Here is a 24,664-nt window from a genome sequence, read left to right on the forward strand (position 1 = left end):
ACAGCATCGGTGGTGAGACGTAACGATAGTTTAGCATCGGTGGCGAAGCTATTGGGAGTAGGTAAGATAGGTTGGCAGCAGCGGTGGCTACAATATCAAATGAGTGCATGTGAGTAGCATCAGTGACATTATGTAATGTGCAGCAATTAACCAAATTTATACTAAAAACAAATTTAGCACAATGAGTTGCCGAGCGATAACGCAATGTATGGAGCAGAAAGGTCACATAGTTGAAGCAATTCAGAATATACAATAATGTCAACTGTACGCTCAAAATAAACTAGAAAACACTGTAGAATAACAAACTTTACATACAGTGCTTTACTTAGCGCTGCTCACTACACAGAAAGTTTCTCCGATCAACAAAACTGACTTTCCACGAGGCATAAGGTCAGATCAAACAAAAGCTTAACCCCCATCTACCAAAGAGGGCACTCTACCGCAAACCGAACATAAAGAAATTTGGTCTCAACATCAACAAAAAACCTCTTTTGTGTGTCATTTTTTCCATCAACTGTATCACATTACTTATATTTTTACTTTAACGCCAAAAATATTACACAAACAAGGTGGTAAAGTTTAATGCAATGTCCTGTTCTTTTATTTCTGGACCAGTGTAAACAAAAACCCTGACTCAGTCTAGACAACCGCCACACTAAATCAAATTTACATCAAAACAGTCATAAAATATAAAATCTTAAAATGCGTGGTTAGAAAATACATCAAGTATCACTCAAATGTCTGCAGGAGTACGTAAGTATCTAGTTCTATATCACAAAGAACAATAACAATTACAAATATAGCTGCATAGCAGCAATGACCGGTTTTCTAGACCATGGCACATTGCCAAGTCACATGCAATGCATGGCCATGTATAACTGTTTGCAATAGCCCTGAAAATTAACGTTGGTTCCATGTTTGTATATGTGATAGTGTCCGAGATATTATAGCCATGCATATTTAATGAGTTCCATGACCATATATAGTCATCAGGTATGTTTGTCAATTCTCTTGTTCAATGTCTTCAATGTAGCACTGGTTCCATGTTCCTACTTGCAACAGTGCCTAAGATATTAGAGACATGCATATTTAATACCATATATGGTCATCTACTTTGTTGCTCAATTCTCTTGTCCAATGTCTTCAATATAGTGTTGGTTGCATGTCTATACTTGCAATAGTGTCCGAGATTTTAGGGACAAGCATATTTAATGATTTCTATGACCATATATGGTCATTGATTGTGTTGGTCAATTCTCTTGTTCAATATCTACAATATAGTGTTGGTACTATGTTTGTACTTGCAATAGTGCATGCAATATTAGGGACTTGCATATTTAATGAGTTCTATGACCATATATGGTCATTTTATATGTTGGTCAATTTTTTTGTCCAATGCCTTCAATATAGGTTTGGGTACATGTTTATATCTTTAAAAGTGATCGAGATATTATGGATATGCATATTTAATGAGTTCTATGACCTTATATGGTCATCGAATATGTTGGTCAATTCTCTCATCCAATGTCTTCAATATAGCATTGGTTGCATGTTTGTACTTGCAATAGTGCCTGAGATATTAAAAACATGCATATTTAATGAGTTCTATGACCATATATAGTTATCGATTGTGTTGGTCAATTCTCTTGTTCAATATCTACAATATAGCTTTTGTTCCATGTTTGTACTTGCAATAGTGCATGAGATATTAGAGACATGCATATTTAATGAGTTCTATGACCATATATGGTTATCAAATATTTTGGTCAATTCTCTCGTCCTATGTCTTCAATATAGCGTTGGTTCCATGTTTGTACTTGCAATAATGCCTGAGATATTAGAGACACGCATATTTAATGAGTTCTATGACCATATATGGTCATCAACTATGTTGATCAATTCTTTTGTTCAATGTCTTCAATATAGCATTGGTTCCATGTTTGTACTTGCAATAGTGCCTGAGATATGAAAGACATGTATATTTAATGAGTTATATGACCATATATGGTCATCCAATGTTTTGGTACATTTTCTTGTCCAATGTCTTCAATACAAAGTTAGTTCCATGTTTGTACTTGCAATAGTGCCTGAGATATTAGAGACATGCATATTTAATGAGTTGCATGACCATATATGGTCATCCAATATTTTGGTAAATTCTCTTGTCCAATGTCTTCAATATAGCGTTAGTTCCATTCTTGTATGTGCAATAGTTCTCAATATATGTCAATTCAATGTGTATCGTATATGGGCCCTCCCCCCTTTCCCATAATGCAACATTGCTGACTATTTTATATAAAATGTGAAAAATATTCATAAATCAACTCCTCCAAAACTGTTGGTCGCACTTTCATGATTCTTTGATTAATCGGTAGTATGTATGATGTTCTTCAAAATTATGGCGTGGAATTTTGATACGATCAAAATTATGCAAATGAGATGCAAAACAATATTTCAGAAAATTCTAGAAAAAAAAGTCACATGACCGTTCAACTTTTTTTTCATGAAATACGTAGCTCTAGGGCCAATGCTTCTTTTAAGCGAAAGTTTGAGACTCCTAGACCCTCAGAAAGGTGTTTAAATGAGCATGCCATATTTCGTCTTAAATTCAAAATGGCCGCCGTACCACGTGACCAACATGCGTCATCTTAGGATATGCACTAGATCTCATCAACCTTTACAAACATATGAAAATTTTTTCCAGATATGTGCAACGGTCTCGAAATGGCGCTTAGCGAAAAAATCTGGCGGAATAATAAAAAACATAACGATTACAATAGGTTTCCAAGACATGTGTCTTGAAAACCTAATAACTGAATAATTCCAATAAATCTTGCAGCCTATGACTGTCCATAGACGCCATTTTCAACGAACTTGAAATGTGAATTTCTCATAAAAAACATGAAATTCAATGCTGAAGAAAATACAATATAAAATACATTGCTTACCAGTGACATCGGCATCAACATGAATGATTGATGGCCAAAATTATCTAAGAAAAAAAAGAATAGAAAATGGCCGGATGCTGAAGCTGACCTTTGACCGGTCAAAAGGAAGTAAATCAAGAAATTTTTCTTCAATAAAAAATAGTATTAAATTCAAGTGATACCATACTTGTTTTGATGAGTTTACAGCTGATATTGTGAAAGGTAACGTTTATTCCTTAAGTATTTCTGAAAGTGGTTGCTGGCGCATTGTACGCAAATGATAGTTGTGGTAATCCGCGGTGTTTTGCATGACATTCAGTTTAAATAGTGTTTACTTATTGTAGGTTATAAATCATAAGCCGACTATTTTTCTATTAATCAAAACGAAACAGTATTTTTTATTATAATAGCTGTGTGGATGGGATTTGAGATCACTATTCATTATTTTTATTTGGGAACTATTTATTTGTGCCGAGAGCACTCCGCGGAGAATACAAGAAGGCGAGATTGACGACGCCATGCGGGAGAGTCATAGACGAAAACTAGATTAAATACCATGACAAAGCAAGTCCGGAAGTCCACATGCGCAGTACACCTCAAGTAATAGCGTTTTCAAGCTCACTTGGAAGAAGTTTCATTCTGCTTAAGCGATAACTAAAAGGAATTGACATACATCCTGAAGTCGGTAACTGTGAGTACAACTCTCCGTGGATGAACGCCCCATGATGCATTGCGAGGAGAGCTAAACAAAGCCGCCTCCATGCTACGCTAACGTGTTGTGCGATTGATTGAACTTGTCTCGTAAATCGTTGGACTGACGTCCTGTTCTTCGTTAATTGGGAATCACAAGCAACCTATTCTCGCCTAACAACTGACTGCTGTTCCCGATGTCTGTCAGTGAGTATGATTAATGAAAACTTTTGCGAATATCCATGAACGTGAAGCTACGCTAATTCATAGCAACCGGATCAAATCGAATCGACATATATCAGCCGTAAACTCATCAAAACAAGTATGGTATCACAAGCATTGCATTATCAAAGATAATAAAACTACAACAATATGGCACTTTACAATGTCAGCAAAATCATTTCACAGAAAAATTTCAAAATTATCAAAAATTGTCTCAAGAGGGCGCTGTGTCCAATTTCATGTCTCACATTATAAACCATATTATTATGTGCTTTCAATTATTAAGTAAATGAACAATGTCAGGTCGGGTCACACGATATTGTTATCTTATCATTGAACTGAAAGATAAACATTGATTTTCCAACAATCCTTGGTGCAGCGTGTACTACCTGGTTCTGCCGCTAATCCGAAAAATCGCACAGCTGGTGGGCCCTTATTTGGGGTTCGAAATTTCAAAAAATTATCATAATATATTTTTGGGGACTTATATTTTCATCTACGCCGGCAGTTGGACCACCCAAAACGAGAGAAACATCAACAATTGTACATTTTTTTTCGTGCTGGATTGAAAAGTAAATTTCATTACAATGTCACCCAGCGCATTTTTCTCCAAATAAATCAAATTAACGAACCTCGTGTGCCAAATACAATTTTTATTATACTAATTGTTTATTAGTAATGAAAGTATATTTGCTTAGTAGCAAATGATCGCGGCAGCGCAATCCGGTCACGCTGCGTTTCACAGTTACCGAGTAATGATTATAATAACGTGCAAAAAATAAATTCGTTGAATTGTTATGAAATGCAAATAAATTACAACTGATTTCATCGAAAGCGAATGATCCGCTTGCACTTTAAACGCTCGATGCTGTGGAAATGAATATTCGTCATGTTTTGACCTAGACGGTGTTCTTTGGCCTGACAGGTCAAATGGCTAATTAACCAATGAAAACGATGGATGATACCAACATGTTTAAATTACCATAGCTCATTTAAATATGTTAATGTTATTGAACGCAGCACGGAAGAGATTTGCTGATGTTGTTGTACGATCTTTTGGCTTGAATTTTGATTGGAAAGCGGCATGATTTATTTTTAAATAAAACAAGCAGCCTCTCGGATGAGATAGCTCCGCTGTTAGCAATGCACATTTCAATTAAAGAACAGAAGATATCATTAGAAAATGAACAAAATGTATAGTATCAAAAGAATCAGACTTGCGGTTTCCAACAAAAAGTGGAAAATACCACTTTTTACCAATAATTACAAAAATATTCATCAAAATTAGGGAATTGAAGATATCATCATGAAATGAACAAATCGGAATTAGAACCACATGTAGTACCTATACATGTAATAACAAAGCAATTGGACTTACGGTTTTCAACAAGAAGTCGAAAATATCACTTTTTACCAAAAATGACAAAAATATTCACCAAAATTAGAGAATTAAAGATATCATTACAAAATGAACAAATCTGAGAGAGGTCCACATGTAGTACCTATATATGTAATATCAAAGCAATTGGACTTGCGGTTTTCAACAAGAAGTCGTAAATATCACTTTTTTACCAAAAGTGACAAAAATATTCACCAAAATTAGAGAATTAAAGATATCATTACAAAATGAACAAATCTGAGAGAGGTCCACATGTAGTACCTATATATGTAATATCAAAGCAATTGGACTTGCGGTTTTCAACAAGAAGTCGTAAATATCACTTTTTTACCAAAAGTGACAAAAATATTCACCAAAATTAGAGAAATTGAAGATATCATCATGAAATGAACAAATCTAAGAGAGGTCTACCCAAGGCACATATACATCAAGTATCAAAGCATTCGGGCTTGTAGTTTTCAAGGAGAAGTTGAAAAAGTAAAACATTGACACGAACGACGGACAACGAAGGACAATCACTCATATGATAAGCTCTGCTCGACAAAGTCGACAGCAGAGCTAAAAAGACAGTTGCTTTTAAACGATAAACTGTTCATTTGAAGAATATTTTAATATTTTTTACAGTGATAACAGCTCATTGTCGAAACGAAGCTTACCCGTTCACGCAGGTCACAATAAACATCAATACTCTTGCATAGGCGTCAATGACTACGGTGAAACTTTTAGGGATCAAAAGAGTTAAAATAACACCTTATTTTTTTCTAAACCCAAACTGCCGTTTAACGGCCCAGGGCGAATTTACGACAGAATCCTTCACTGCCTTCCAGTCACCAAAGAAGTTACCGAGTTAAAGCTTGGTAACATTCTAGTTTGTACTCGTTGGTCTGCACAACAGTCAAATATTTTGCGCATGCGTGGCTTGACGACCACCGACCTTTAATCTTGTCTTGCATGAATACTAGTAGTTTGGCTTGCTTCCTTATATCAACAAACTTTTGTTTTACTAGCAATGGATATATGCATGGAAATCATGAGTTGTCAATAAATTTTTAAACTGTGTACCATTAATACTCATTAATAATCACCAACCTCAACCACTACTCTTCAAGTTTATACAATATTAATTCAATGTTACACTTTCATTAGTGTTGTCCCATTTACTCGTCTGCACTGCTGTTAATCAAAGTGGTGGACATACTTTGAATCGTCATTGGTGGAACGAAGTGTTGGTGGCCCAAGCCATACACAATCTGCCCTTTCATAATATTCAGTTGGTGGTAAATGTTTTCTTTGCAATATATTTCTTACCAAATTAAATTCCAGCCTTTTTATAAAAGGTCTATGTTCAAGACACCAGAGCTGATCAATGCATTATAAACAGATACCCCTAATGAGCCCTCAATATGAATAAATACAAAATGATAGTTTCAAGTGGGAATACCACAAACCAAAACCAATCCTCTTTCTATCAGAAGCCGGGTAAATCCGGGGCACCGGACCTGATGCCACTGAGCCTTCAAAGTGTGTGCATGTTTTTTACCAATGCCTTGACAAATTCCATACCCATATTTATATCAAATAATAGCGACAGAATCTGACATAACTGCTGCCATTGCTGCTATGCGCAAACCCAACATGTAATTAATGGGAATGCGATTCTAAGCCAGAACTCGACGAGAAGGAGTTCTCCAACATACACACATATACACCATACATTGTGTGTTATGTATCCTATCTCATATTCTTTATTAACAAAGATGGTCTTAGACAATTAACATATACTATTATTTGAATATCACAAATATATAGAATTATTTAGTAATGCATACAACATACTAGAAATGAAAAGAATCGTTTAAGACAGAAATGGTCCAACCCAGAGTTATGGGGAAACCAGGATTGTCATTGTATATTACAGTGTATGACATGGTGGGAGTGTATATAAATCGTCGGCAGTCGCTGGATTGTTAGCTGTTGTGTATTTGGTAGCGTCGCTTATGTGTGGGCTTCGAATACAAAGGCAACATTCAGCTGAACGTTACGTTGCATGTAACGTTAATGCGTTGTGGAATACGAAAAAAGAGCCCAAAACATGCGCACGGTGTACACAATATGGTAATAACCTTTAACGTGGTCATGACGTAACATATCTCATGAATATTATTTGAAAGTGAAATTATGAATAGAAAACATTTATTATGAAACTCTGTCCATTGTGATTAGTAATTACTAACATGGTCACCAAATTTAACAACTGTTTTTTCGTTTACAATGAAATCTAAATGAGCTACGGCAAGCCAAAATAGGTCTCGATTGTATACAGCGCCGCCAGTGGCTGTTCCCGGCTCCATGCGTCCAGCGTGTGCATGCTCGAATTGTGCTCAAGGGTTTACATTATGACTTTTGCGGACCGAAGTCGTGTGCAGAAGCATTTGAGTCAATAATAACAGATACTATTATTTGAATAGCACAAATATATAGAATTATTTAATAATGCATACAACATACTAGAAATGAAAAGAATCGTTTAAGACAGAAATGCTCCAACCCACAATTATGGAGAAACCAGGATTGTCGTTGTATATTACAGTGTATTACATAGTGGGATTGTATACAAATCGCCGTCAGTCGCTGGATTGTTAGCTGTTGTATTTATCTGGTAGCGCATGCCGCATTTATTTGTGACCTTTTTTGTACAAAAGGTCAGTGTTCAAAACACCAGAGCTGATCAATGCGTTAACAACAGATACCCATAACGAGCCCTCAATATGAATAAATACAAACAAACCAACTACAAAATAATAGTTTCAAGTAGGAATCCTCCCTACCCAAAAGCGATCCCCTCTCTACCAGAAGCCAGGTATATCAGCGTACCGGACCTGAAACTGGGTAGAGCGATGCCACTGAGCCTTCCAAAGTGTGTGCATTTTGTTTACCAATGTCTTGACAAAACCCATACCCATATTCATATCAAATAAAGGCGACAGAATCTGACACAACTGCTGCCATTGCTGCCGCGTGCAAAATCAACATGTAATTAATGGAAATGCACCATCAATTTTTCTGTTTTTATGTGCCTGGGCTACATGAAAGACGCCGCTGTAGTTCAGGGTAATCAAACGGAATTCAGGGGATTTAGGTCTTGTATATAGATCAATACTTATTTAATCAAAGATACACTTGATAGCTCAAATATTGCAGATATTTATACTGTGAATGTATAGCTACTTGAATAGAAAAAATGACCCTTATATATATATACAACCTAAAAAAACATAACCCATTCAATGACACGGCTGCAATAGGTACTCAGTTTATACATAGTGCCCGGATCCTGGCGATTCTAAAGCCAGAACTCTGACGAGAAGGGATTCACCAACGTACACACATATACACCATATATTGTGTGTTATGTCTTCTTATCTCATATTCTCTATTTACAAAGCTGGGCTTAGACATTAACAGATACAATTATTTGAATAGTACAAACATATGGGATGAGTTGATAATTTATACAACATACCAGAAATTAAAAGAATCGTTTAAGACAGAAATGCTCCCACCCAGAATTATGTTGATCCCAGGATTGTCATTGTATATTACAGGGTATGACATGGTGGGAGTGTATACAAATCGTTGGCAGTCGCTAGATTGTTAGCTTTTGTATTTATTCGGTAGCGTCGCTTATGTGTGGGCTTCGACTACAAAGGCAAATTTCAGCACCATCATCACCATCACAATGTGGTGAAACCCATTGACGGTGCTGAACGTGACGTTGCATGTAACGTTAATGCGTTGTGGAATACGAAAAAAGAGCCGGAAACATGCGCAACGGTGTACACAATATGGTAATAACCTTTAACGTGGTCATGACGTAACATATCTCATGAATATTATTTGAAAGTGAAATTATGAATAGAAAGCATTTATTATGAAACTTTGTCTATTTTGATTAGTAAATACTAACATGGTCATCAAATTTAACAGCTGTTTTTTCGTTTACAATGAAATCTAAATGAGCTACGGCAAGCCAAAATAGGTCTCGATTGTATACAGCGCCGCCAGTGGCTGTCCCCGGCTCCATACGTCCAGCGTGTGCAAGCCCGAGGTCGTGTGAAGAAGCATCCGAGTTCATAATGATTTTATCATATACCTTATAGGTTTAATTTAGAATGACGCGTTTTGTTTTGAATGATGAAGGCGAAATTATTGTCCCGATGTGAGGGCGCACTTCCCATAGCGTCACTAATCGTTACAAGACAGGGCAATGCGAGGTGTGTGATAATACGGGAACTAGAATAAATCATATCACAATATTAATTTCAGTGACACATTTGTTAACCATATCATTATTCGGGCAAGAAGAATATTAATAAGACTATACCTGTTATCGTAAGTTGTGTTGTTGTGCAGCCAAATAATGTTATTCTGAACGTTCTACTGCTGGCATCTATTGTTGTTTCTTCCTGCTTACTAGATGCACGCAAATAACAGCACCCCCGCTAATTTATAATAATAAAAATACCAATAAGTGATGGCAGATATTTGCATGGTAAAGATTGGTTTAATTTAGTCACTGGGGACTGCAGATCCGGTCGATTCTAAAGCCAGATACTGCGTCGAAGAGGGAGGATCTCTAACTTGAATCACACGAGTAAACACAGCATACATTGTGCATTATGTTTTTCTACACCTCATGTGTCATTAACGAATATGGCTTAGACAATAAACAGATACTATCGTATATGAGATGAGATGATCAATACTCCATACTACACACTAGAAATGAAATGAATCAATAATGACAAAAATGGTCTAACCCATCTATGAAGCTAAATACATGTTGTCCCATTCACTAGTTCACCCCGCTGTCAATCAAAGAGGTGGAATACTTTGAATCGTCACAGCTGGAAAAGAAGTGTTGGTGGCCGAAGCCATGTACAATATCTTCTTACACAATATTCCCTTAGTGATAGATGTTTTCATTGCAATATATTTTTTACCAACATATTTTCCTGTTTTTTATTCATGTCCACAATATATGGTTGTATATTAATTGCTATCCCATAATGCATCGCAAATAATCACATGCCGCATTTATTTGTGACCCTTTCTACAAAAGGTCAGTGTTCAAAACACCAGAGCTGATCAATGCGTTAAAAACAGATACCCATAACGAGCCCTCAATATGAATAAATACAAACAAACCATCTACAAAATAATAGTTTCAAGTAGGAATCCTCCCAACCCAAAAGCGATTCCCTCTCTATTAAAAGCCAGGTATATCGGCGTATCGGACCTGAAACTGGGTAGAGCGATGCCACTGAGCCTTCCAAAGTGTGTGCATTTTTTTACCAATGTTTTGACAAAATCCATACCCATATTTATGTCAAATAAAAGCGACAGAATCTGACACAACTGCTGCCGTGTGCAAAACCAACATGTAACTAATGGAAATGCACCATCAATTTTACTGTGTTTATGTGCCTGGGCTACATGAAAGACGTCGCTGGAGTTTAGGATAATCAAACGGAATTCAGGGGATTTAGGTCTTGTATATAAACAAAAGTAAACTCAACAGCTCAAGTTATTCAGATATTTATACTGTGAATCTATACCTACTTGAATAGGAAAAATGACCCATATTTATATATACAATCTTGAAAACATAACCCATTCAATGACACGGCTGCAATAGGTACTCAGTTTATATATAGTGACAGGATCATGGCGATTCTAAAGCCAGAACTCTGACGAAAAGGGGTTCACCAACGTACACACATATACACCATATATTGTGTGTTATGTTTTCTTTTCTCATATTCTCTATTTACAAAGCTGGGCTTAGACATTAACATATACTATTATTTGAATAGTACAAACATATGGGATGAGTTGATAATTTATACAACATACTAGAAATTAAAAGAATCGTTTAAGACAGCAATGCTCCCACCCAGAATTATGTGGAAACCAGGATTGTCATTGTATATAACAGTGTATGACATGGTGGGAGTGTATACAAATCGTTGGCAGTCGCTGGATTGTTAGCTTTTGTATTTATTTGGTAGCGTCGCTTATGTGTGGGCTTCGACTACAAAGGCAAATTTCAGCACCATCATCACCATCACAATGTGGTGAAACCCATTGACTGTGCTGAACGTGACGTTGCATGTAACGTTAATGCGTTGTGGAATACGAAAAAAGATCCCAAAACATGTGCACGGTGTACACAATATGGTAATAACCTTTAACGTGGTCATGACGTAACATATCTCATGAATATTATTTGAATGTGAAATTATGAATAGAAAGCATTTATTATGAAACTCTGTCCATTGTGATTAGTAAATACTAACATGGTCACCAAATTTAACAACTGTTTTTTCGTTTACAATGAAATCTAAATGAGCTACGGCAAGCCAAAATAGGTCTCGATTGTATACAGCGCCGCCAGTGGCTGTTCCCGGCTCCATGCGTCCAGCGTGTGCATGCTCGAATTGTGCTCAAGGGTTTACATTATGACTTTTGCGGACCGAAGTCGAGTGCAGAAGCATTCGAGTCAATAAGGTTTTTATCATATACATTATAGGTGTAATTACAATTTTACCATGGCATGACCATAAACACACGACGTAATTTAGAAAGACACGTTTTGTCTTGGATAATGAAGGAGGGCGCGCTGGGCCAGGCGTGATACAAAAAATTATTGTCCCTATGTGAGAGTGCACTTGCCACAGCGTCATAAGACGAGCAGTGCGAGGTGTGTGATAATACAGGAACTAGAAGAAATCATACCACAATAATATTTCAGTATTCGGGCAAGAAGACTGATGTTAATGTAATGTTGTTCGTCCGTCGATGCAACGAGGACCATCTAGTCATCAAGTGGTTGGGGGAAGTCATGCTCTGTGGGTCCGCAGCTGATTGGTGAGACCAAGCTGCGCCCGAAAGTGTCTCTGGCAGTACGGACAGGCACTGGTGGCAGCTGTTGCAGGGTTGGTGTCTCTGTTCTTTCTGGCTTGCCTGCGATCTTCAGCAACAGCGATCCTGTTGGCCTTGCATGCTTTGGCACCCATGTGTACAGCTAATCGCCATGCTCCTCTGTCTTGGGCTGCGTGCCCCCACGTGCCCTAGCCGATGTTGAAAACCTTCAGTGAGGTTTTCAGTGAGTCCTTGAAACGCTTCTTCTGGCCGCCTTGAGAGCGTTTAATAAGATGTTAATAAGACTGATGCGTCGACAATATGAAGAATGTTGTGCTTACTTAGTATATTTGTTCTGGTAAGTTGTGTTGTTGTGCAACCAAATAATGTTATTTTGAACGTTCTACTGCTGGCATCCATTGTTGTTTCCACCTGCTTACTAGATGCACGCAAATAGCAGCACCCCCGCTAAATTATAATAATAAAAATACCAATAAGTGCTGGCAGATATTGGCATGGTAAAGATTGGTTTAATTTAGTCACTGGGGACTGCAGATTAGGGCGATTCTAAAGCCAGATACTGCGTCGAAGAGGGGGGGGGTCTCTAACTTGAATCACACGAGTAAACACAGCATACATTGTGCATTATGTTTTTCTACACCTCATGTGTCATTAACGAATATGGGCTTAGACAATAAACAGATACTATCGTATATGAGATGAGATGATTAATACTCCATACTACACACTAGAAATGAAAAGAATCAATAATGACATAAATGGTCTAACCCATCTATGAAGCTAAATAAATGTTGTCCCATTCACTAGTTCACTCCGCTGTCAATCAAAGTGGTGGACATACTTTGAATCGTCACAACTGGAAAAGAAGTGTTAGTGGCCGAAGCCATGTACAATATCTTCTTACATAATATTCCCTTAGTGATAGATGTTTTCATTGCAATATATCTTTTACCAACATAATTTCCTGTTTTTTATTCATGTCCACAATATATGGTTGTATATTAATTGCTATCCCATAATACATCGCAAATAATCACATGCCGCGTTTATTTGTGACCCTTTCTACAAAAGGTCAGTGTTCAAAACACCAGAGCTGATCAATGCGTTAAAAACAGATACCCATAACGAGCCCTCAATATGATTAAATACAATCAAGTATGAATCCTCCCAACCCAAAAGCGATCCCCTCTCTATCAGAAGCCAGGTATATCGGCATACCGCACCTGAAACTGGGTAGAGCGATGCCACTGAGCCTTTCAAAGTGTGTGCATTTTGTTTACCAATGTCTTGACAAAATCCATACCCATATTCATATCAAATAAAGACGAGAGAATCTGACACAACTGCTGCCATTGCTGCCGCGTGCAAAACCAACATGTAATTAATGGAAATGCACCATCAATTTTTCTGTTTTTATGTGCCTGGGCTACATGAAAGACACCGCTGTAGTTTAGGATAATCAAACGGAATTCAGGGACTTTTAGGTCTTGTATATAGATCAATATTTATTTAAACAAAGATATACTTGATAGCTCAAATGTTGCAAATATTTATACTGTGAATCTATACCTACTTGAATAGAAAAAAATGACCAATATTTATATATACAATCTTGAAAACATAACCCATTCAATGACACGGCTGCAATAGGTACTCAGTTTATACATAGTGACCGGATCCTGGCGATTCTAAAGCCAGAACTCTGGCGAGAAGGGGTTCCCCAACGTACACACATATACACCATACATTGTGTGTTATGTTTTCTTATCTCATATTCTCTATTTACAAAGCTGGGCTTAGACATTAACAGATACTATTATTTGAATAGTGCAAACATATGGGATGAGTTGATAATTTATACAACATACTAGAAATGAGAAGAGTTGTTTAAGACAGAAATGCTCCCACCCAGAATTATGTTGAAACCAGGATTGTCATTGTATATTACTGTGTATGACATGGTGGGAGTGTATACAAATCGTCGGCAGTCGCTGGATTGTTAGCTGTTGAATTTATTCGGTAGCGTCGCTTATGTGTGGGCTTCGAATACGAAGGTAACATTCAGCACCATCATCACCATCACAATGTGGTGAAACCCATTGACGGTGCTGAACGTGACGTTGCATGTAACGTTAATGCGTTGTGGAATACGAAAAAAGAGCCCGAAACATGCGCACGGTGTACACAATATGGCAATAACCTTTAACGTGGTCATGACGTAACATATCTCAAGAATATTATTTGAAAGTGAAATTATGAAAAGAAAGCATTTTTTATGAAACTCTGTCTATTGTGATTTGTAAATACTAACATGGTAACCAAATTTAACAACTGTTTTTTTGTTTACAATGTAATCTAAATGAGCTACGGCAAGCCAAAATAGGTCTCGATTGAATACAGCGCCGGCAGTGGCTGTTCCCGGCTTCATGCGTCCAGCGTGTGCATGCCCGAGGTCGTGTGAAGAAGCATCCGAGTCAATAATGATTTTATCATATACCTTATAGGTGTAATTTAGAATGACGCGTTTTGTATTGAATGATGAAGGCGAAATTATTGTCCCGATGTGAGGGCGCACTTCCCATAGCGTTACTAATCGTTACAAGGCAGGGCAATGCGAGGTGTGTGATAATACGGGAACTAGAAGAAATCATATCACAATATTAATTTCAGTGACACATTTGTTAACCATATCATTATTCGGGCAAGAAGAATATTAATAAGACTATACCTGTTATCGTAAGTTGTGTTGTTGTGCAGCCAAATAATGTTATTCTGAACGTTCTACTGCTGGCATCTATTGTTGTTTCTTCCTGCTTACTAGATGCACGTAAATAGCAGCACCCCCGCTAAATTATAATAATAAAAATACCAATAAGTGATGGCAGATATTTGCATGGTAAAGATTGGTTTAATTTAGTCACTGGGGACTTCAGATCCGGTCGATTCTAAAGCCAGATACTGCGACGAATAGGGGAGGGGGGGGGGGCTCTGTAACTTGAATCACACGTGCAAACACAGCATACATTGTGCATTATGTTTTTCTACACGCCATGTGTCATTAACGAATATGGGCTTAGACAATGAAAAGGTACTATCGTATATGAGATGAGATGATTTAGTAATCCATACTACACATTGGAAATGAAAGGAATCAATAATGACTTATATGGTCTAACCCATCTATGAAGCTAGAATTGTACTACTATGTGCTCAGAGGTTTACACTATGATTAATGTATCTAGATATCACAGAAATCAGAAGAAATCATGCAACAATATTAATTTCAGTAGCACATTTGTCAACTATTTCATTTCAGGAGACACATATCTGTAATGATTTCGTAACTGTCCCTCCATGAGAACATATGCCACCTATAACTAAAATAAGATAATCACACCCCTCGTGATATCGTGGTACTATAAAATTCGAACGTATTTGCTTAGCCGACATCTGATACTGCATATCAAACCAAACGTCAAAGAAGACTGTTCATCAGACTGCTGCATCAACAAGACGAATAATGTTGCGCTTACTGATGATACTTGTTACGGCGAGTTGTATTGTTGCCATACCAAATAAGGTAATTTTGTACATTCCGCTGTCATCTCTTCTTACTCAGAAGATGTACGCAATAGTAGCATCCCCGCATCACCGGTGCAGTTTAGTTTGGGTTCCACAACAATACATCCCATTATGATATCACTGTATCGATACTTCTACATTTGTCGACAACCAATATTGTAGAACATAACGTGTATGAACAAGATCGTACACAAAATACGATGTATGGAATAGCAATATAGTATAATACCTCCTCAGACAGATCAAAAAATGAATATAAGCAGATATTTGTTCTAATTTAAGAGTTCTTCTGTTTTCTTTTATGTTAAATTTGCAGAGAGCCATTGAGAAGCGAGAGGGGGGTAAGTATTCAAAACTGGTAACTACCACATAATGTTCTAACAGCCCACTGTTTCAGCGGAAAAGTACCTTTTTAAGTTCCAAACAATGCCGTATATAAGTTTCTTTGCTCTTAACATTACCTGTTTAGTAGTCTCCTTGTTCTCAACAATATCCGTTTACTAGTTTCCTTCCTCTCAACAAAACCTGTGTACTAGTTGCCTTGCTCTCAATAATACCAGTTCACTAGTACCCTAGCTCTCATCAATACCTGTTAACTAGTTGCCTTGCTCTCAACAATAGTTCACTAGTTCCCTTGCTCTCAACAATATCCGTTTACTACTTCCCTTGCTCTCATCAATACCTGTTTACTAGTTCCCTTGCTCTCATCAATACCTGTTTACTAGTTCCCTTGCTCTCAACAATACCGTTTACTAGTTCCCTTGCTCTCAACAATACCATTTACTAGTTTCCTTGCTCTCGACAATACCATTTACTAGTTTCCTTGCTCTCAACAATACCAGTTTACTAGTTTCCTTGCTCTCAACAATACCAGTTTACTAGTTCCCTTGCTTTCAACAATACCGTTCCCTAGTTTTTGTACTCTCCACATTACCCGTTTTCTAGTTCCCTTACTATCAACAAAATATCTTTACTAGTTTCCTCGCTGTCATCAATACCCTTTTACTGATGAATTACACTTCCTGATCAGTTGTAATTTTGTCTTAAGCCAGACTCAGATTTTTCAAAAGCCCAATGTGTCATACTAGCAAACATTATATCATATATAATACCGATATGTTTTATCATTATGTTGCTGTCTGCTCATTTCAATTCTTAAATTATGTGCCTATATCTTAAACTTGTATGAGAATGTTCGTAATTCAACTTAAAAGAGGATACCTATTAGCAGATATTTATGTACAAGATGACAGTTGCGAACAATGAATGCCACTGTTGTTTTCTCTGGAGTTTGTATACAGAGAATTTTATAATTTGATATATTAAAATTTGGGATGACTAGTTTTTAATTTTCACGGAAACCAAAATTGCAACAATTACCAAAATAGTCGCTTTACAGAAGACGAGGCAGAAATGTGATTTCATCGCCATATCATAATATTATGGAAATTTGTTACACTGTCACGGAATACTTGAACAATATTCAAAATAAACAACACCCACGAGTATATTCGGGAATAATTCTCTGTAAGAAGCCATGTTTTTCTTGTTCAGTGTACAGGGACTCACCGGAATGAGTGTCGCCTTTGTTTGTATTTGTTTACATGTGTTGAATCACGACCATTGTATGTTAGTAACTTACCTGTACCTATAGTATGTGCTGTCACTGGATATGAACTTGTCTTTGACTGGAAAGGTCATACTGACCATGGATATTTGATGTGTATACAGTTGTCTGTAACTTCATAGACATTGCTTACGAATGTTCGTCTAGTCACAGTGAATCTGTGTTCATGAAACATTTTTAGGGTGGAGGTTATGACTGTTGCGCACTGAGGTGCGCGTCTACCCACCGTGGCATATTTGGGTGTGCATCTGTTTACAATGATTTACCATAGTCAAATGTTTGAATCTCATATGTTGCATCTCATTATAACGTATGTGCAATAAAATTTAATCCACACATGGTGTCAATGTCAACAGAATTCCCAGAAACTATGAAGTCGTGGTTCATAGTAAACTCAAGAAAGAAATGCTGCTTACACACACCGGGCGTACAAAAGTAATGTTCTCTGATTATGAACGAGAAGTGTGACATAAGGTATCATCATGACCTAATATTTCAATGCCAATTTTTTAATTATATCATTTACAGAAGAATTAAGATGTAACATGCAAGTTGGTGTGAGGTATCCAACAGTCGGCACCAATGTAATCCAGACCGTACCCACAGAATCAGCAACTGAATGTTGCCTGGTTTGTGCAGATGAACCAACATGTGAAATCTGGACTTTTTATGGTCCGGATTCTGATTGTTACATAAAGAAAGGCGATCTTTCAGATCAAATAACAGCCAGTGATACCACCTCATCTTCAGGCGGTCCAGGACTATTTGACAACCCTGTGATTCATATTTAATATAATGGTACAAATCCTCATGATTTATAATAATCGGTAGCCATTAGCATGAATGGGGTATCACAATGAGCATGTGATAGAATTGCATTTATCTGACACTTGTATATTGTATTGTAATAAATACAGTGACAAGTAAGAAAATCTCATGTGTATGTTTCTTTACACGTATTTAAAATAATAACATTCATAAACATTTATCAGATATCGATGGTACACCAAGATGTGGTCACACTATTGTATTATGCGGTAATCATCTTGGAGAATAACTGGCACCTTAGTCAAGAGTGCACAGAGAAATTTCTAAAAATCCCTCCAATACTAGTATTTTCTACTGGATTTCCAGACCGAGGTTTTTTCCCGGAACGAAATATATCTTCGATTTCAAAGTTGAAGTACAACTTCATCAATGTTTATCTAAGACACGACATCACCCAAAAAATCAAGCAGTTACAATACTGGTAGCGCTACCTAGGTTAAAATGGCATATGTACCAGGTGCATATGTTTCACCACTCGCCACTCTTATTGTTCGTCTACACAAAAAAGAACGCAATACACTTACTCAACAATACTCGTCAAATAAAATGTACTGAAATGGATCAGAGATTTCTTGAAATACTTCTATCGTGGCATCGTATCTTTCTGTAATAGGAGTAATATTATCAAAAATAACGAGAAATAAAACTTAAACATGATGAAAGAAGATTGTAAGTAATGTCGTAGGTAAAGTCTGAGAACCTCATCCCACTGTCAAATGTTTTTTTTCTGTTATTTAAAAAAATTAAACTAGTCATGTCTGATGCCCCAGCAACATCTATAATCATCTTATTCAGAACAAGTTTGAACATTTTTAAAACTTGTGCCTCATGCCTGTCATTTCCCCAGAAGTTTATGAAAAGGTATTTCTTCAACGTAGACAGTTCGTGAACATTATCCAGCCTGACGTGAATAGACCTGGCCAAATTATTAATGTTATACTGTCACGGTGCCTGGTAGACATCCTGACAACGTCACAAATTGCCATAATATTAGTATATTGCTTATCATCATCAGTTTCATTGCTCAAGTGTATCTGCTCCATTCAAACAGTGAGTTATGTGCGAATACTAGGTTTTATGTTGCCATTATGGTATATACTATTAATTTTACCAGGAGTCTGTAATGTATGATAAAATATTTATAAACGAAGTTGGTGACTTTAAAATGACCACAAAGAATAATGGAGTTCGACTTTGGCACTCCCATGCGTTTTCACCTGAATTTACCAAATAACAATGTTAACGAAAAACTGCACTTTGTTAATAATATCAACTTTATCAGCAACTATACACAACGTTACAATCAGTTTTAGGGAAATTAGGCTTGTGGCCCCAACCCCCAATCATCCTTATATTCCCTGGAAGTAAGAATTATTGCAAAATAAATAAATTTGCATACATGAGTAGGTTCAACTGGCTCAGGACCTTTAATTTACAAAAAACGGGAAATTACAATGCAATATACTATACTATAAGTCAATCCTTTTTAGTGCATTTTCATCCAGAATCGGCAAGGTAATTAATAATTAATAATTACCGTTATAAAATAGATAACGATTTTTGTTAATTGAGGCGGAAATGAATACAATGACCCCAGTCTCTCTACGCACTGCCAATTCATAAAATTTAATACATAAGTGACGCAACTGAACTTTGCCCATAGGATACTCATGTGCAGTTTAGGCCCTCTTGCAGCATGTGTGCAATTACTGTGTTTTTACTATCTACATAAGAGGAAACTGGCAATGCGATTAACTTTTAATATTTGTGTAAGCATTTTTAATTAATTTCGTTTGAGAGGACATCTTTAGGCAATGGTGCCAGTATGAAAAGTTAAATCCAGAGTATATTCAAGTTTAGTAAAACGTACTACAGGTAAACTACAACTCAACTCAACTGTGGCAACAGTAAATAAATGATAGAACACCATAGCGTCGTCCGATGATTGTGGGGATATATAAGTTATTTTCACATGTAACGGGATGTATCACCATATCACTCGTGAAAGAAAAAATCCATATAGTCGTTATATTTGTGTCACAGGGCAGACCATTAAAAACTCAGGGTGGATTTTAAATATCAAAAGTCCTGCACTGAAAACAAAATGTTATCCCTCTCCATATTTTGAGCAGTGAAACCCTTAATGACGGTTAATTTATCCTGAAAGAAATGTTTTACAATCTATGGCCGTTTTACTATAAAACTTTTACTACAACAAGTTTAAATGATTATTAAATATGATTCATTTCACGCAAACATATAAATTGAAATAGACATGCACACTGACACACTAATTGTTCCAAAATATTTTGCCAAAATATTAATATTTAATTAGGTTTGAATAATAAACCAGTGGATTAAACTTGCTTGTACATAGTCTTGTAATATAGGTCTCAGTACAAACATGAGACATGAATGCGTTTATATTTATTTCACCAGCATTATTGTAAATATTTGGTAATTTAGCTACGATTTAGAAAGACATCGATATGCTATTTTACATATAAATAACAAAAGTTGAAAATCTGCGATATCAATAAATACGTTTAACGTTTAATCCCACAATATTAATGACCATAACTGTGCTTTACATGATGAAGACGCATTCAACCTGATATTACACATGCAAATGAACATTAATAGTTCATTTCAAAATGTCTAAAAATGGGCCCATGATAAACATCATACTGTGTTGCAACATACCTGTCACTACCATTGAAAAATCAAGATACAGTAAAACACATATAGTTGAGATTACCACGTTTTATTAAAGCGTGGGAGTCAGATGGCCACAGCGTGCCATTGTTTACAAACAAGCGTCTACTCATGAGCCTTTGCGTTTCAGCGTGTGTTGTTATCGTCGCTGGGGACTCAATTCCCGCGCGTGCACAGGTGACCCTCCCGCTTTAATATACTGTCTTCTAGATAACTGTCAAGTTGTACAAATCATTGGTGTTGTCAGTGCTATTATATGGATCTGAAACCTGGAAGATGACAAAAGGCGACGAAAGAAAACTCAATACTTTTCAAACAAAGCGTTTAAGGAGGATAATGAAGATAAAATGGCAAGACCATGTTAGGAATGAAGAACTGCTAACCAGGACTGGGATGGAGAAATTGAGCACTACAGTAATGAAGAGGAGATGTAAATTTATTGGGCACACCTTAAGGGAGGAACCCACAAGCATCTGTAACACAGCATTGACATGGGCACCAGAAGGGAAAAGGAATCGGGGTAGACCCAAAACAACTTGGCGACGCAATGTAGAGAAGGAAAGAAACAAGGCTGGATGGGAGTCATGGGCGGAAGCCAGAGCTGCAGCAGCTGATATGACAGAATGGAGACGTTCGGTGGAGGCCCTATGTGCCACTAGGCATCTGGAGGATAGGTAACAGGTAACAGATAACTGTCACTCGTCTTCCAAGACTGATGTAATGTCACAAACCGTGTAATAATAACTTGATTTGTAATCATGCAAAGATTTGTTCAAACTCATTAAAAGTTCAATTTAAACATATGCCACCATGGAACGTGGTATAGAGCTTGATTAATAACGATAACAGCCATGTAATCTCTTTCAATAAAAAGTGAAAATAGTAAAAAGTACAAAACATGCTATTACCAGCAACAATGAGAAAATAAAAAAAATACATTTGAAACGAGGAAAGTACAGCTTGTAGCTGTCCTGAGCAACGCTTTGATATTTGATTATAAACTTTGAAAGAAACAATTGTAACTGCCCAATGAGGGATTCGCAACAACAATCTTCAGTCTGCATTGTTTTTAGTTTAAATCTGACAATACTTTCAGTTCATAATTGATCTGCGAAAATGATTATGTTCATATTTGCATATTTAATGTTACTCTGAATTAAAATACTTTCAGTTTTTTGAGAAATGTGTGTGTCCATGACAACCAGTAACATATTTGTAGAAACATGAGTCAACAGTCTGTCAGCTGTAAATGTTTTGAGGAATTTGATAAATTTTGTGGCAGCGTTTTTGATAATTTACTCACAATATCACCAATAACAACTGTGTAACAAATTTCAGCATACATTTAAACAAAAAATTATGAAACATTTTCATTTAGTTTGTACAGTGCATATGTATTTCTTTTTAAATTGTTTACAATTAACACAAGTGTATTGACAAAATCTATAGTACTCTTTCAAGTTCTCAATCGAAAGTACTCCTAATGTCTTTGCAGTATTGACGAATGTACTAACAAAAGTGATCTGAAATCTGAAAATTTACAGCTTTAATTATTGTGATTATATTTAAATATTTGTAACAGTTCTTTAAAACAAATTATGTTGAAGGTCGTTTTCATAAACGACTCTTTAAAAGCAAACATGAACATAGACAACCAATATATAAATTGCGCATATGCAATAGTATAACAAAAAACAAAGCGACAGATGCATGTACGCTTTCAACGAGAACCCCCTTTTGTGTGTCATTTTATGGGGTTTTTCTTCATCAACTCTAGCACATTACTTACATTTGATCAATGTTAGGTATGTCGCACGAAATTCCTGATCATTGAACGTAATCTTCTCTTGCAATAATTATATCGCTTGGCTCCTTTTTGATTTACTAGCAATAACGCTAATCATGGAAATCCAAAGGTGTCAACGTGTTTTAAAAATTAGACTACTTAGACTATATTTAATTCAATGTTAAATTTGCATAAATGTTGTCCCATTCACTAGTTCACTCCGCTGTCAATCAAAGTGGCGGACGTAATTCGAATTGTTTTTGCTGGAACAGAAGTGTTGGTGGCCGAAGCCATGTACAATATACCCTTACACAATACTCCCTTAGTGATAGAGGATTTCATTGCAGCCACTGGCGAGAGCATATATGGAGTGAATTATGCAATATCAAGTGGTATACCCAACTTCAGCGGGGGGTTATTGCTATTATATTATACCAGTATATTGACAATTCGATAAAACTTGTAAAAAAGGTGTTTACTCATCTAGTAAAAGATCATGATAATGGTCCTTGAACATGAATATTTATAAGAATAGTATGTGGTTGTACGCTGAATACATAAAAAAATTACATACGCAACACACAGTTCAAATTGATTACAAACTAGTTTTTATTCCGCATGAAAAAGAAACGTATCCGCGGTGAATAGAGCAGCGTAAACACAAAACTTAGCATAACAAAAGATGACCTTTCTGACCGTTTACTGACTGCGTCAACGCCATTTGAAATACAGGGTCGTGTACAGTTTGAATCATTAATTTTCCACGTTTTCATTCCGTTTTTTGTACAATTTGGATTGTAATTTGTCTATTGGAAGTACAGTTGTGAAACCTGTTTTGTGACTCATCATAATACTTCTAACTGTGAATATTTGACGTTCAGCGGTAATTGGTTTGACCGAAAGTTGGTACGTTGGCAGTGTATCATGTACGGCGACCGGCACGGCGACCTCAGTTCCAACATCTGACCTGGATACCTTTGGTATAACCAAGATTTGTGACAGTATGCCTGACAAGTTTTGTTGTTGTTCTGGGGTAAGTTTGATGGTGTAAGATTGGATTCTCGCATCGTTTTTGTGACACGTACATGATAAGCCTTGTTTCAACTGTGGCCACAAGAAAGACTTTGAACGCCGTCGCTCTAACGCAGTGGTGTTGGTGTACACTCGGCACAAATCTGCAGCTTTCGAAATTATTTACCCGTAGTGGAGAATTACAATACCATATATCGTCATCGAATTCTGCGTTGTCCCGTGTTCTTTGAAACAGACATATCCGGGGGCAATTTCACTGCAATTTTGTCTGCTAGAATTCGAATGCCCCTACAGGACACCAGTTGTTGGTGGCATATATTATTGCCTGTGACTCGTAGTTTTTTGCATTATTTTGTCCTTCAATCCCTTCAATCTCGTCTAGTACATCATGTTTTCTTTTTGGAGTTTCACAGTCCATCTCAAAGTCACAACACGGAGAACACAGCGTTCTGGCGTTTGTTTAGGCACCTTGTTAAGGGACGGTGGTTTAGGTTTGGCGAAGGACAATCACCTAATATTATTCAACCACTATATTTACCTAAAAATCAAACAATACGTCTATTAATATGTATTTCCGTATTAAACCTGTAGTCAATTCATGTTCCAGGGCTATTTGGTTTACCCGTGCATTACCATCCAATATACCATTAATTGCATATGCAAATTTGTTGATTAACACCATCAATATACTGGTATAATATAATACAGTTATGACATGGTGGGAGTGTGTACAAATCTTCAGCAGTCGCTGGCTTGTTACCTGTAGCATTTATTTGGTAACGTCGCTTATGTTTGGGCTTTGAATACCATGTGGTGAAACCTCATTGACGGTGCTGAACGTGACGTTGCATGTAACGTAAATGCGTTGTGGAATACGGAAAAAGAACCCAAAGCTTGCGCACTGCGTACAC

General features: G+C 36.7%; 2 protein-coding genes and 1 long non-coding RNA gene across 4 annotated transcripts in view; 2 read left to right on the forward strand and 1 right to left on the reverse strand.

Annotated features, from left to right (window-relative positions):
- LOC146735569 (uncharacterized) overlaps positions 1–15,005 on the reverse strand; it is a 32,511-nt gene extending 17,506 nt beyond the window's left edge. Inside the window, exons 1-3 of one of the 2 annotated variants that reach the window (XR_014931228.1) lie at positions 14,912–15,005; positions 9,623–9,740; positions 2,949–2,992 (exon numbers count right to left, since the gene is read on the reverse strand). This is a non-coding gene — a long non-coding RNA (uncharacterized LOC146735569). The remainder of the gene's footprint in view (positions 1–2,948; positions 2,993–9,622; positions 9,741–14,911) is intronic. The other variant, XR_014931229.1, reaches the window with a different exon arrangement.
- Positions 15,006–15,607: 602 nt separating this feature from the next.
- On the forward strand, positions 15,608–18,324 carry LOC146735570 (uncharacterized). The gene is made up of 3 exons (XM_085506153.1): positions 15,608–15,763; positions 16,082–16,106; positions 17,921–18,324. Exons 1-3 carry the CDS (start codon positions 15,704–15,706, stop codon positions 18,181–18,183), a joined length of 348 nt encoding a protein of 115 aa, XP_085362279.1. The 5' UTR covers positions 15,608–15,703; the 3' UTR covers positions 18,184–18,324.
- A 2,887-nt stretch (positions 18,325–21,211) lies between these two features.
- LOC146735571 (uncharacterized) lies at positions 21,212–21,613 on the forward strand. The gene has a single exon (XM_085505924.1). It carries the CDS (start codon positions 21,212–21,214, stop codon positions 21,611–21,613), a length of 402 nt encoding a protein of 133 aa, XP_085362050.1.
- Positions 21,614–24,664: the final 3,051 nt, after the last annotated feature.

Source organism: Saccoglossus kowalevskii, chromosome 12, assembly GCF_978046115.1.
Source record: "Saccoglossus kowalevskii chromosome 12, keSacKowa6.1, whole genome shotgun sequence".
In the NCBI taxonomy this organism is placed as follows: domain Eukaryota; kingdom Metazoa; phylum Hemichordata; class Enteropneusta; family Harrimaniidae; genus Saccoglossus; species Saccoglossus kowalevskii.

Bases quoted from the DNA above. Each gene is read 5' to 3' on its own strand.
- LOC146735570 (XM_085506153.1), top strand. From the start codon at position 15,704: ATGTTGCGCTTACTGATGATACTTGTTACGGCGAGTTGTATTGTTGCC. The intron at 15,764-16,081 runs GTAATTTTGTAC...TTAAATTTGCAG, and splicing joins TTGTTGCCATACCAAATAAG to AGAGCCATTGAGAAGCGAGA. The intron at 16,107-17,920 runs GTAAGTATTCAA...TATCATTTACAG, and splicing joins CATTGAGAAGCGAGAGGGGG to AAGAATTAAGATGTAACATG.
- LOC146735571 (XM_085505924.1), top strand. From the start codon at position 21,212: ATGACAAAAGGCGACGAAAGAAAACTCAATACTTTTCAAACAAAGCGT.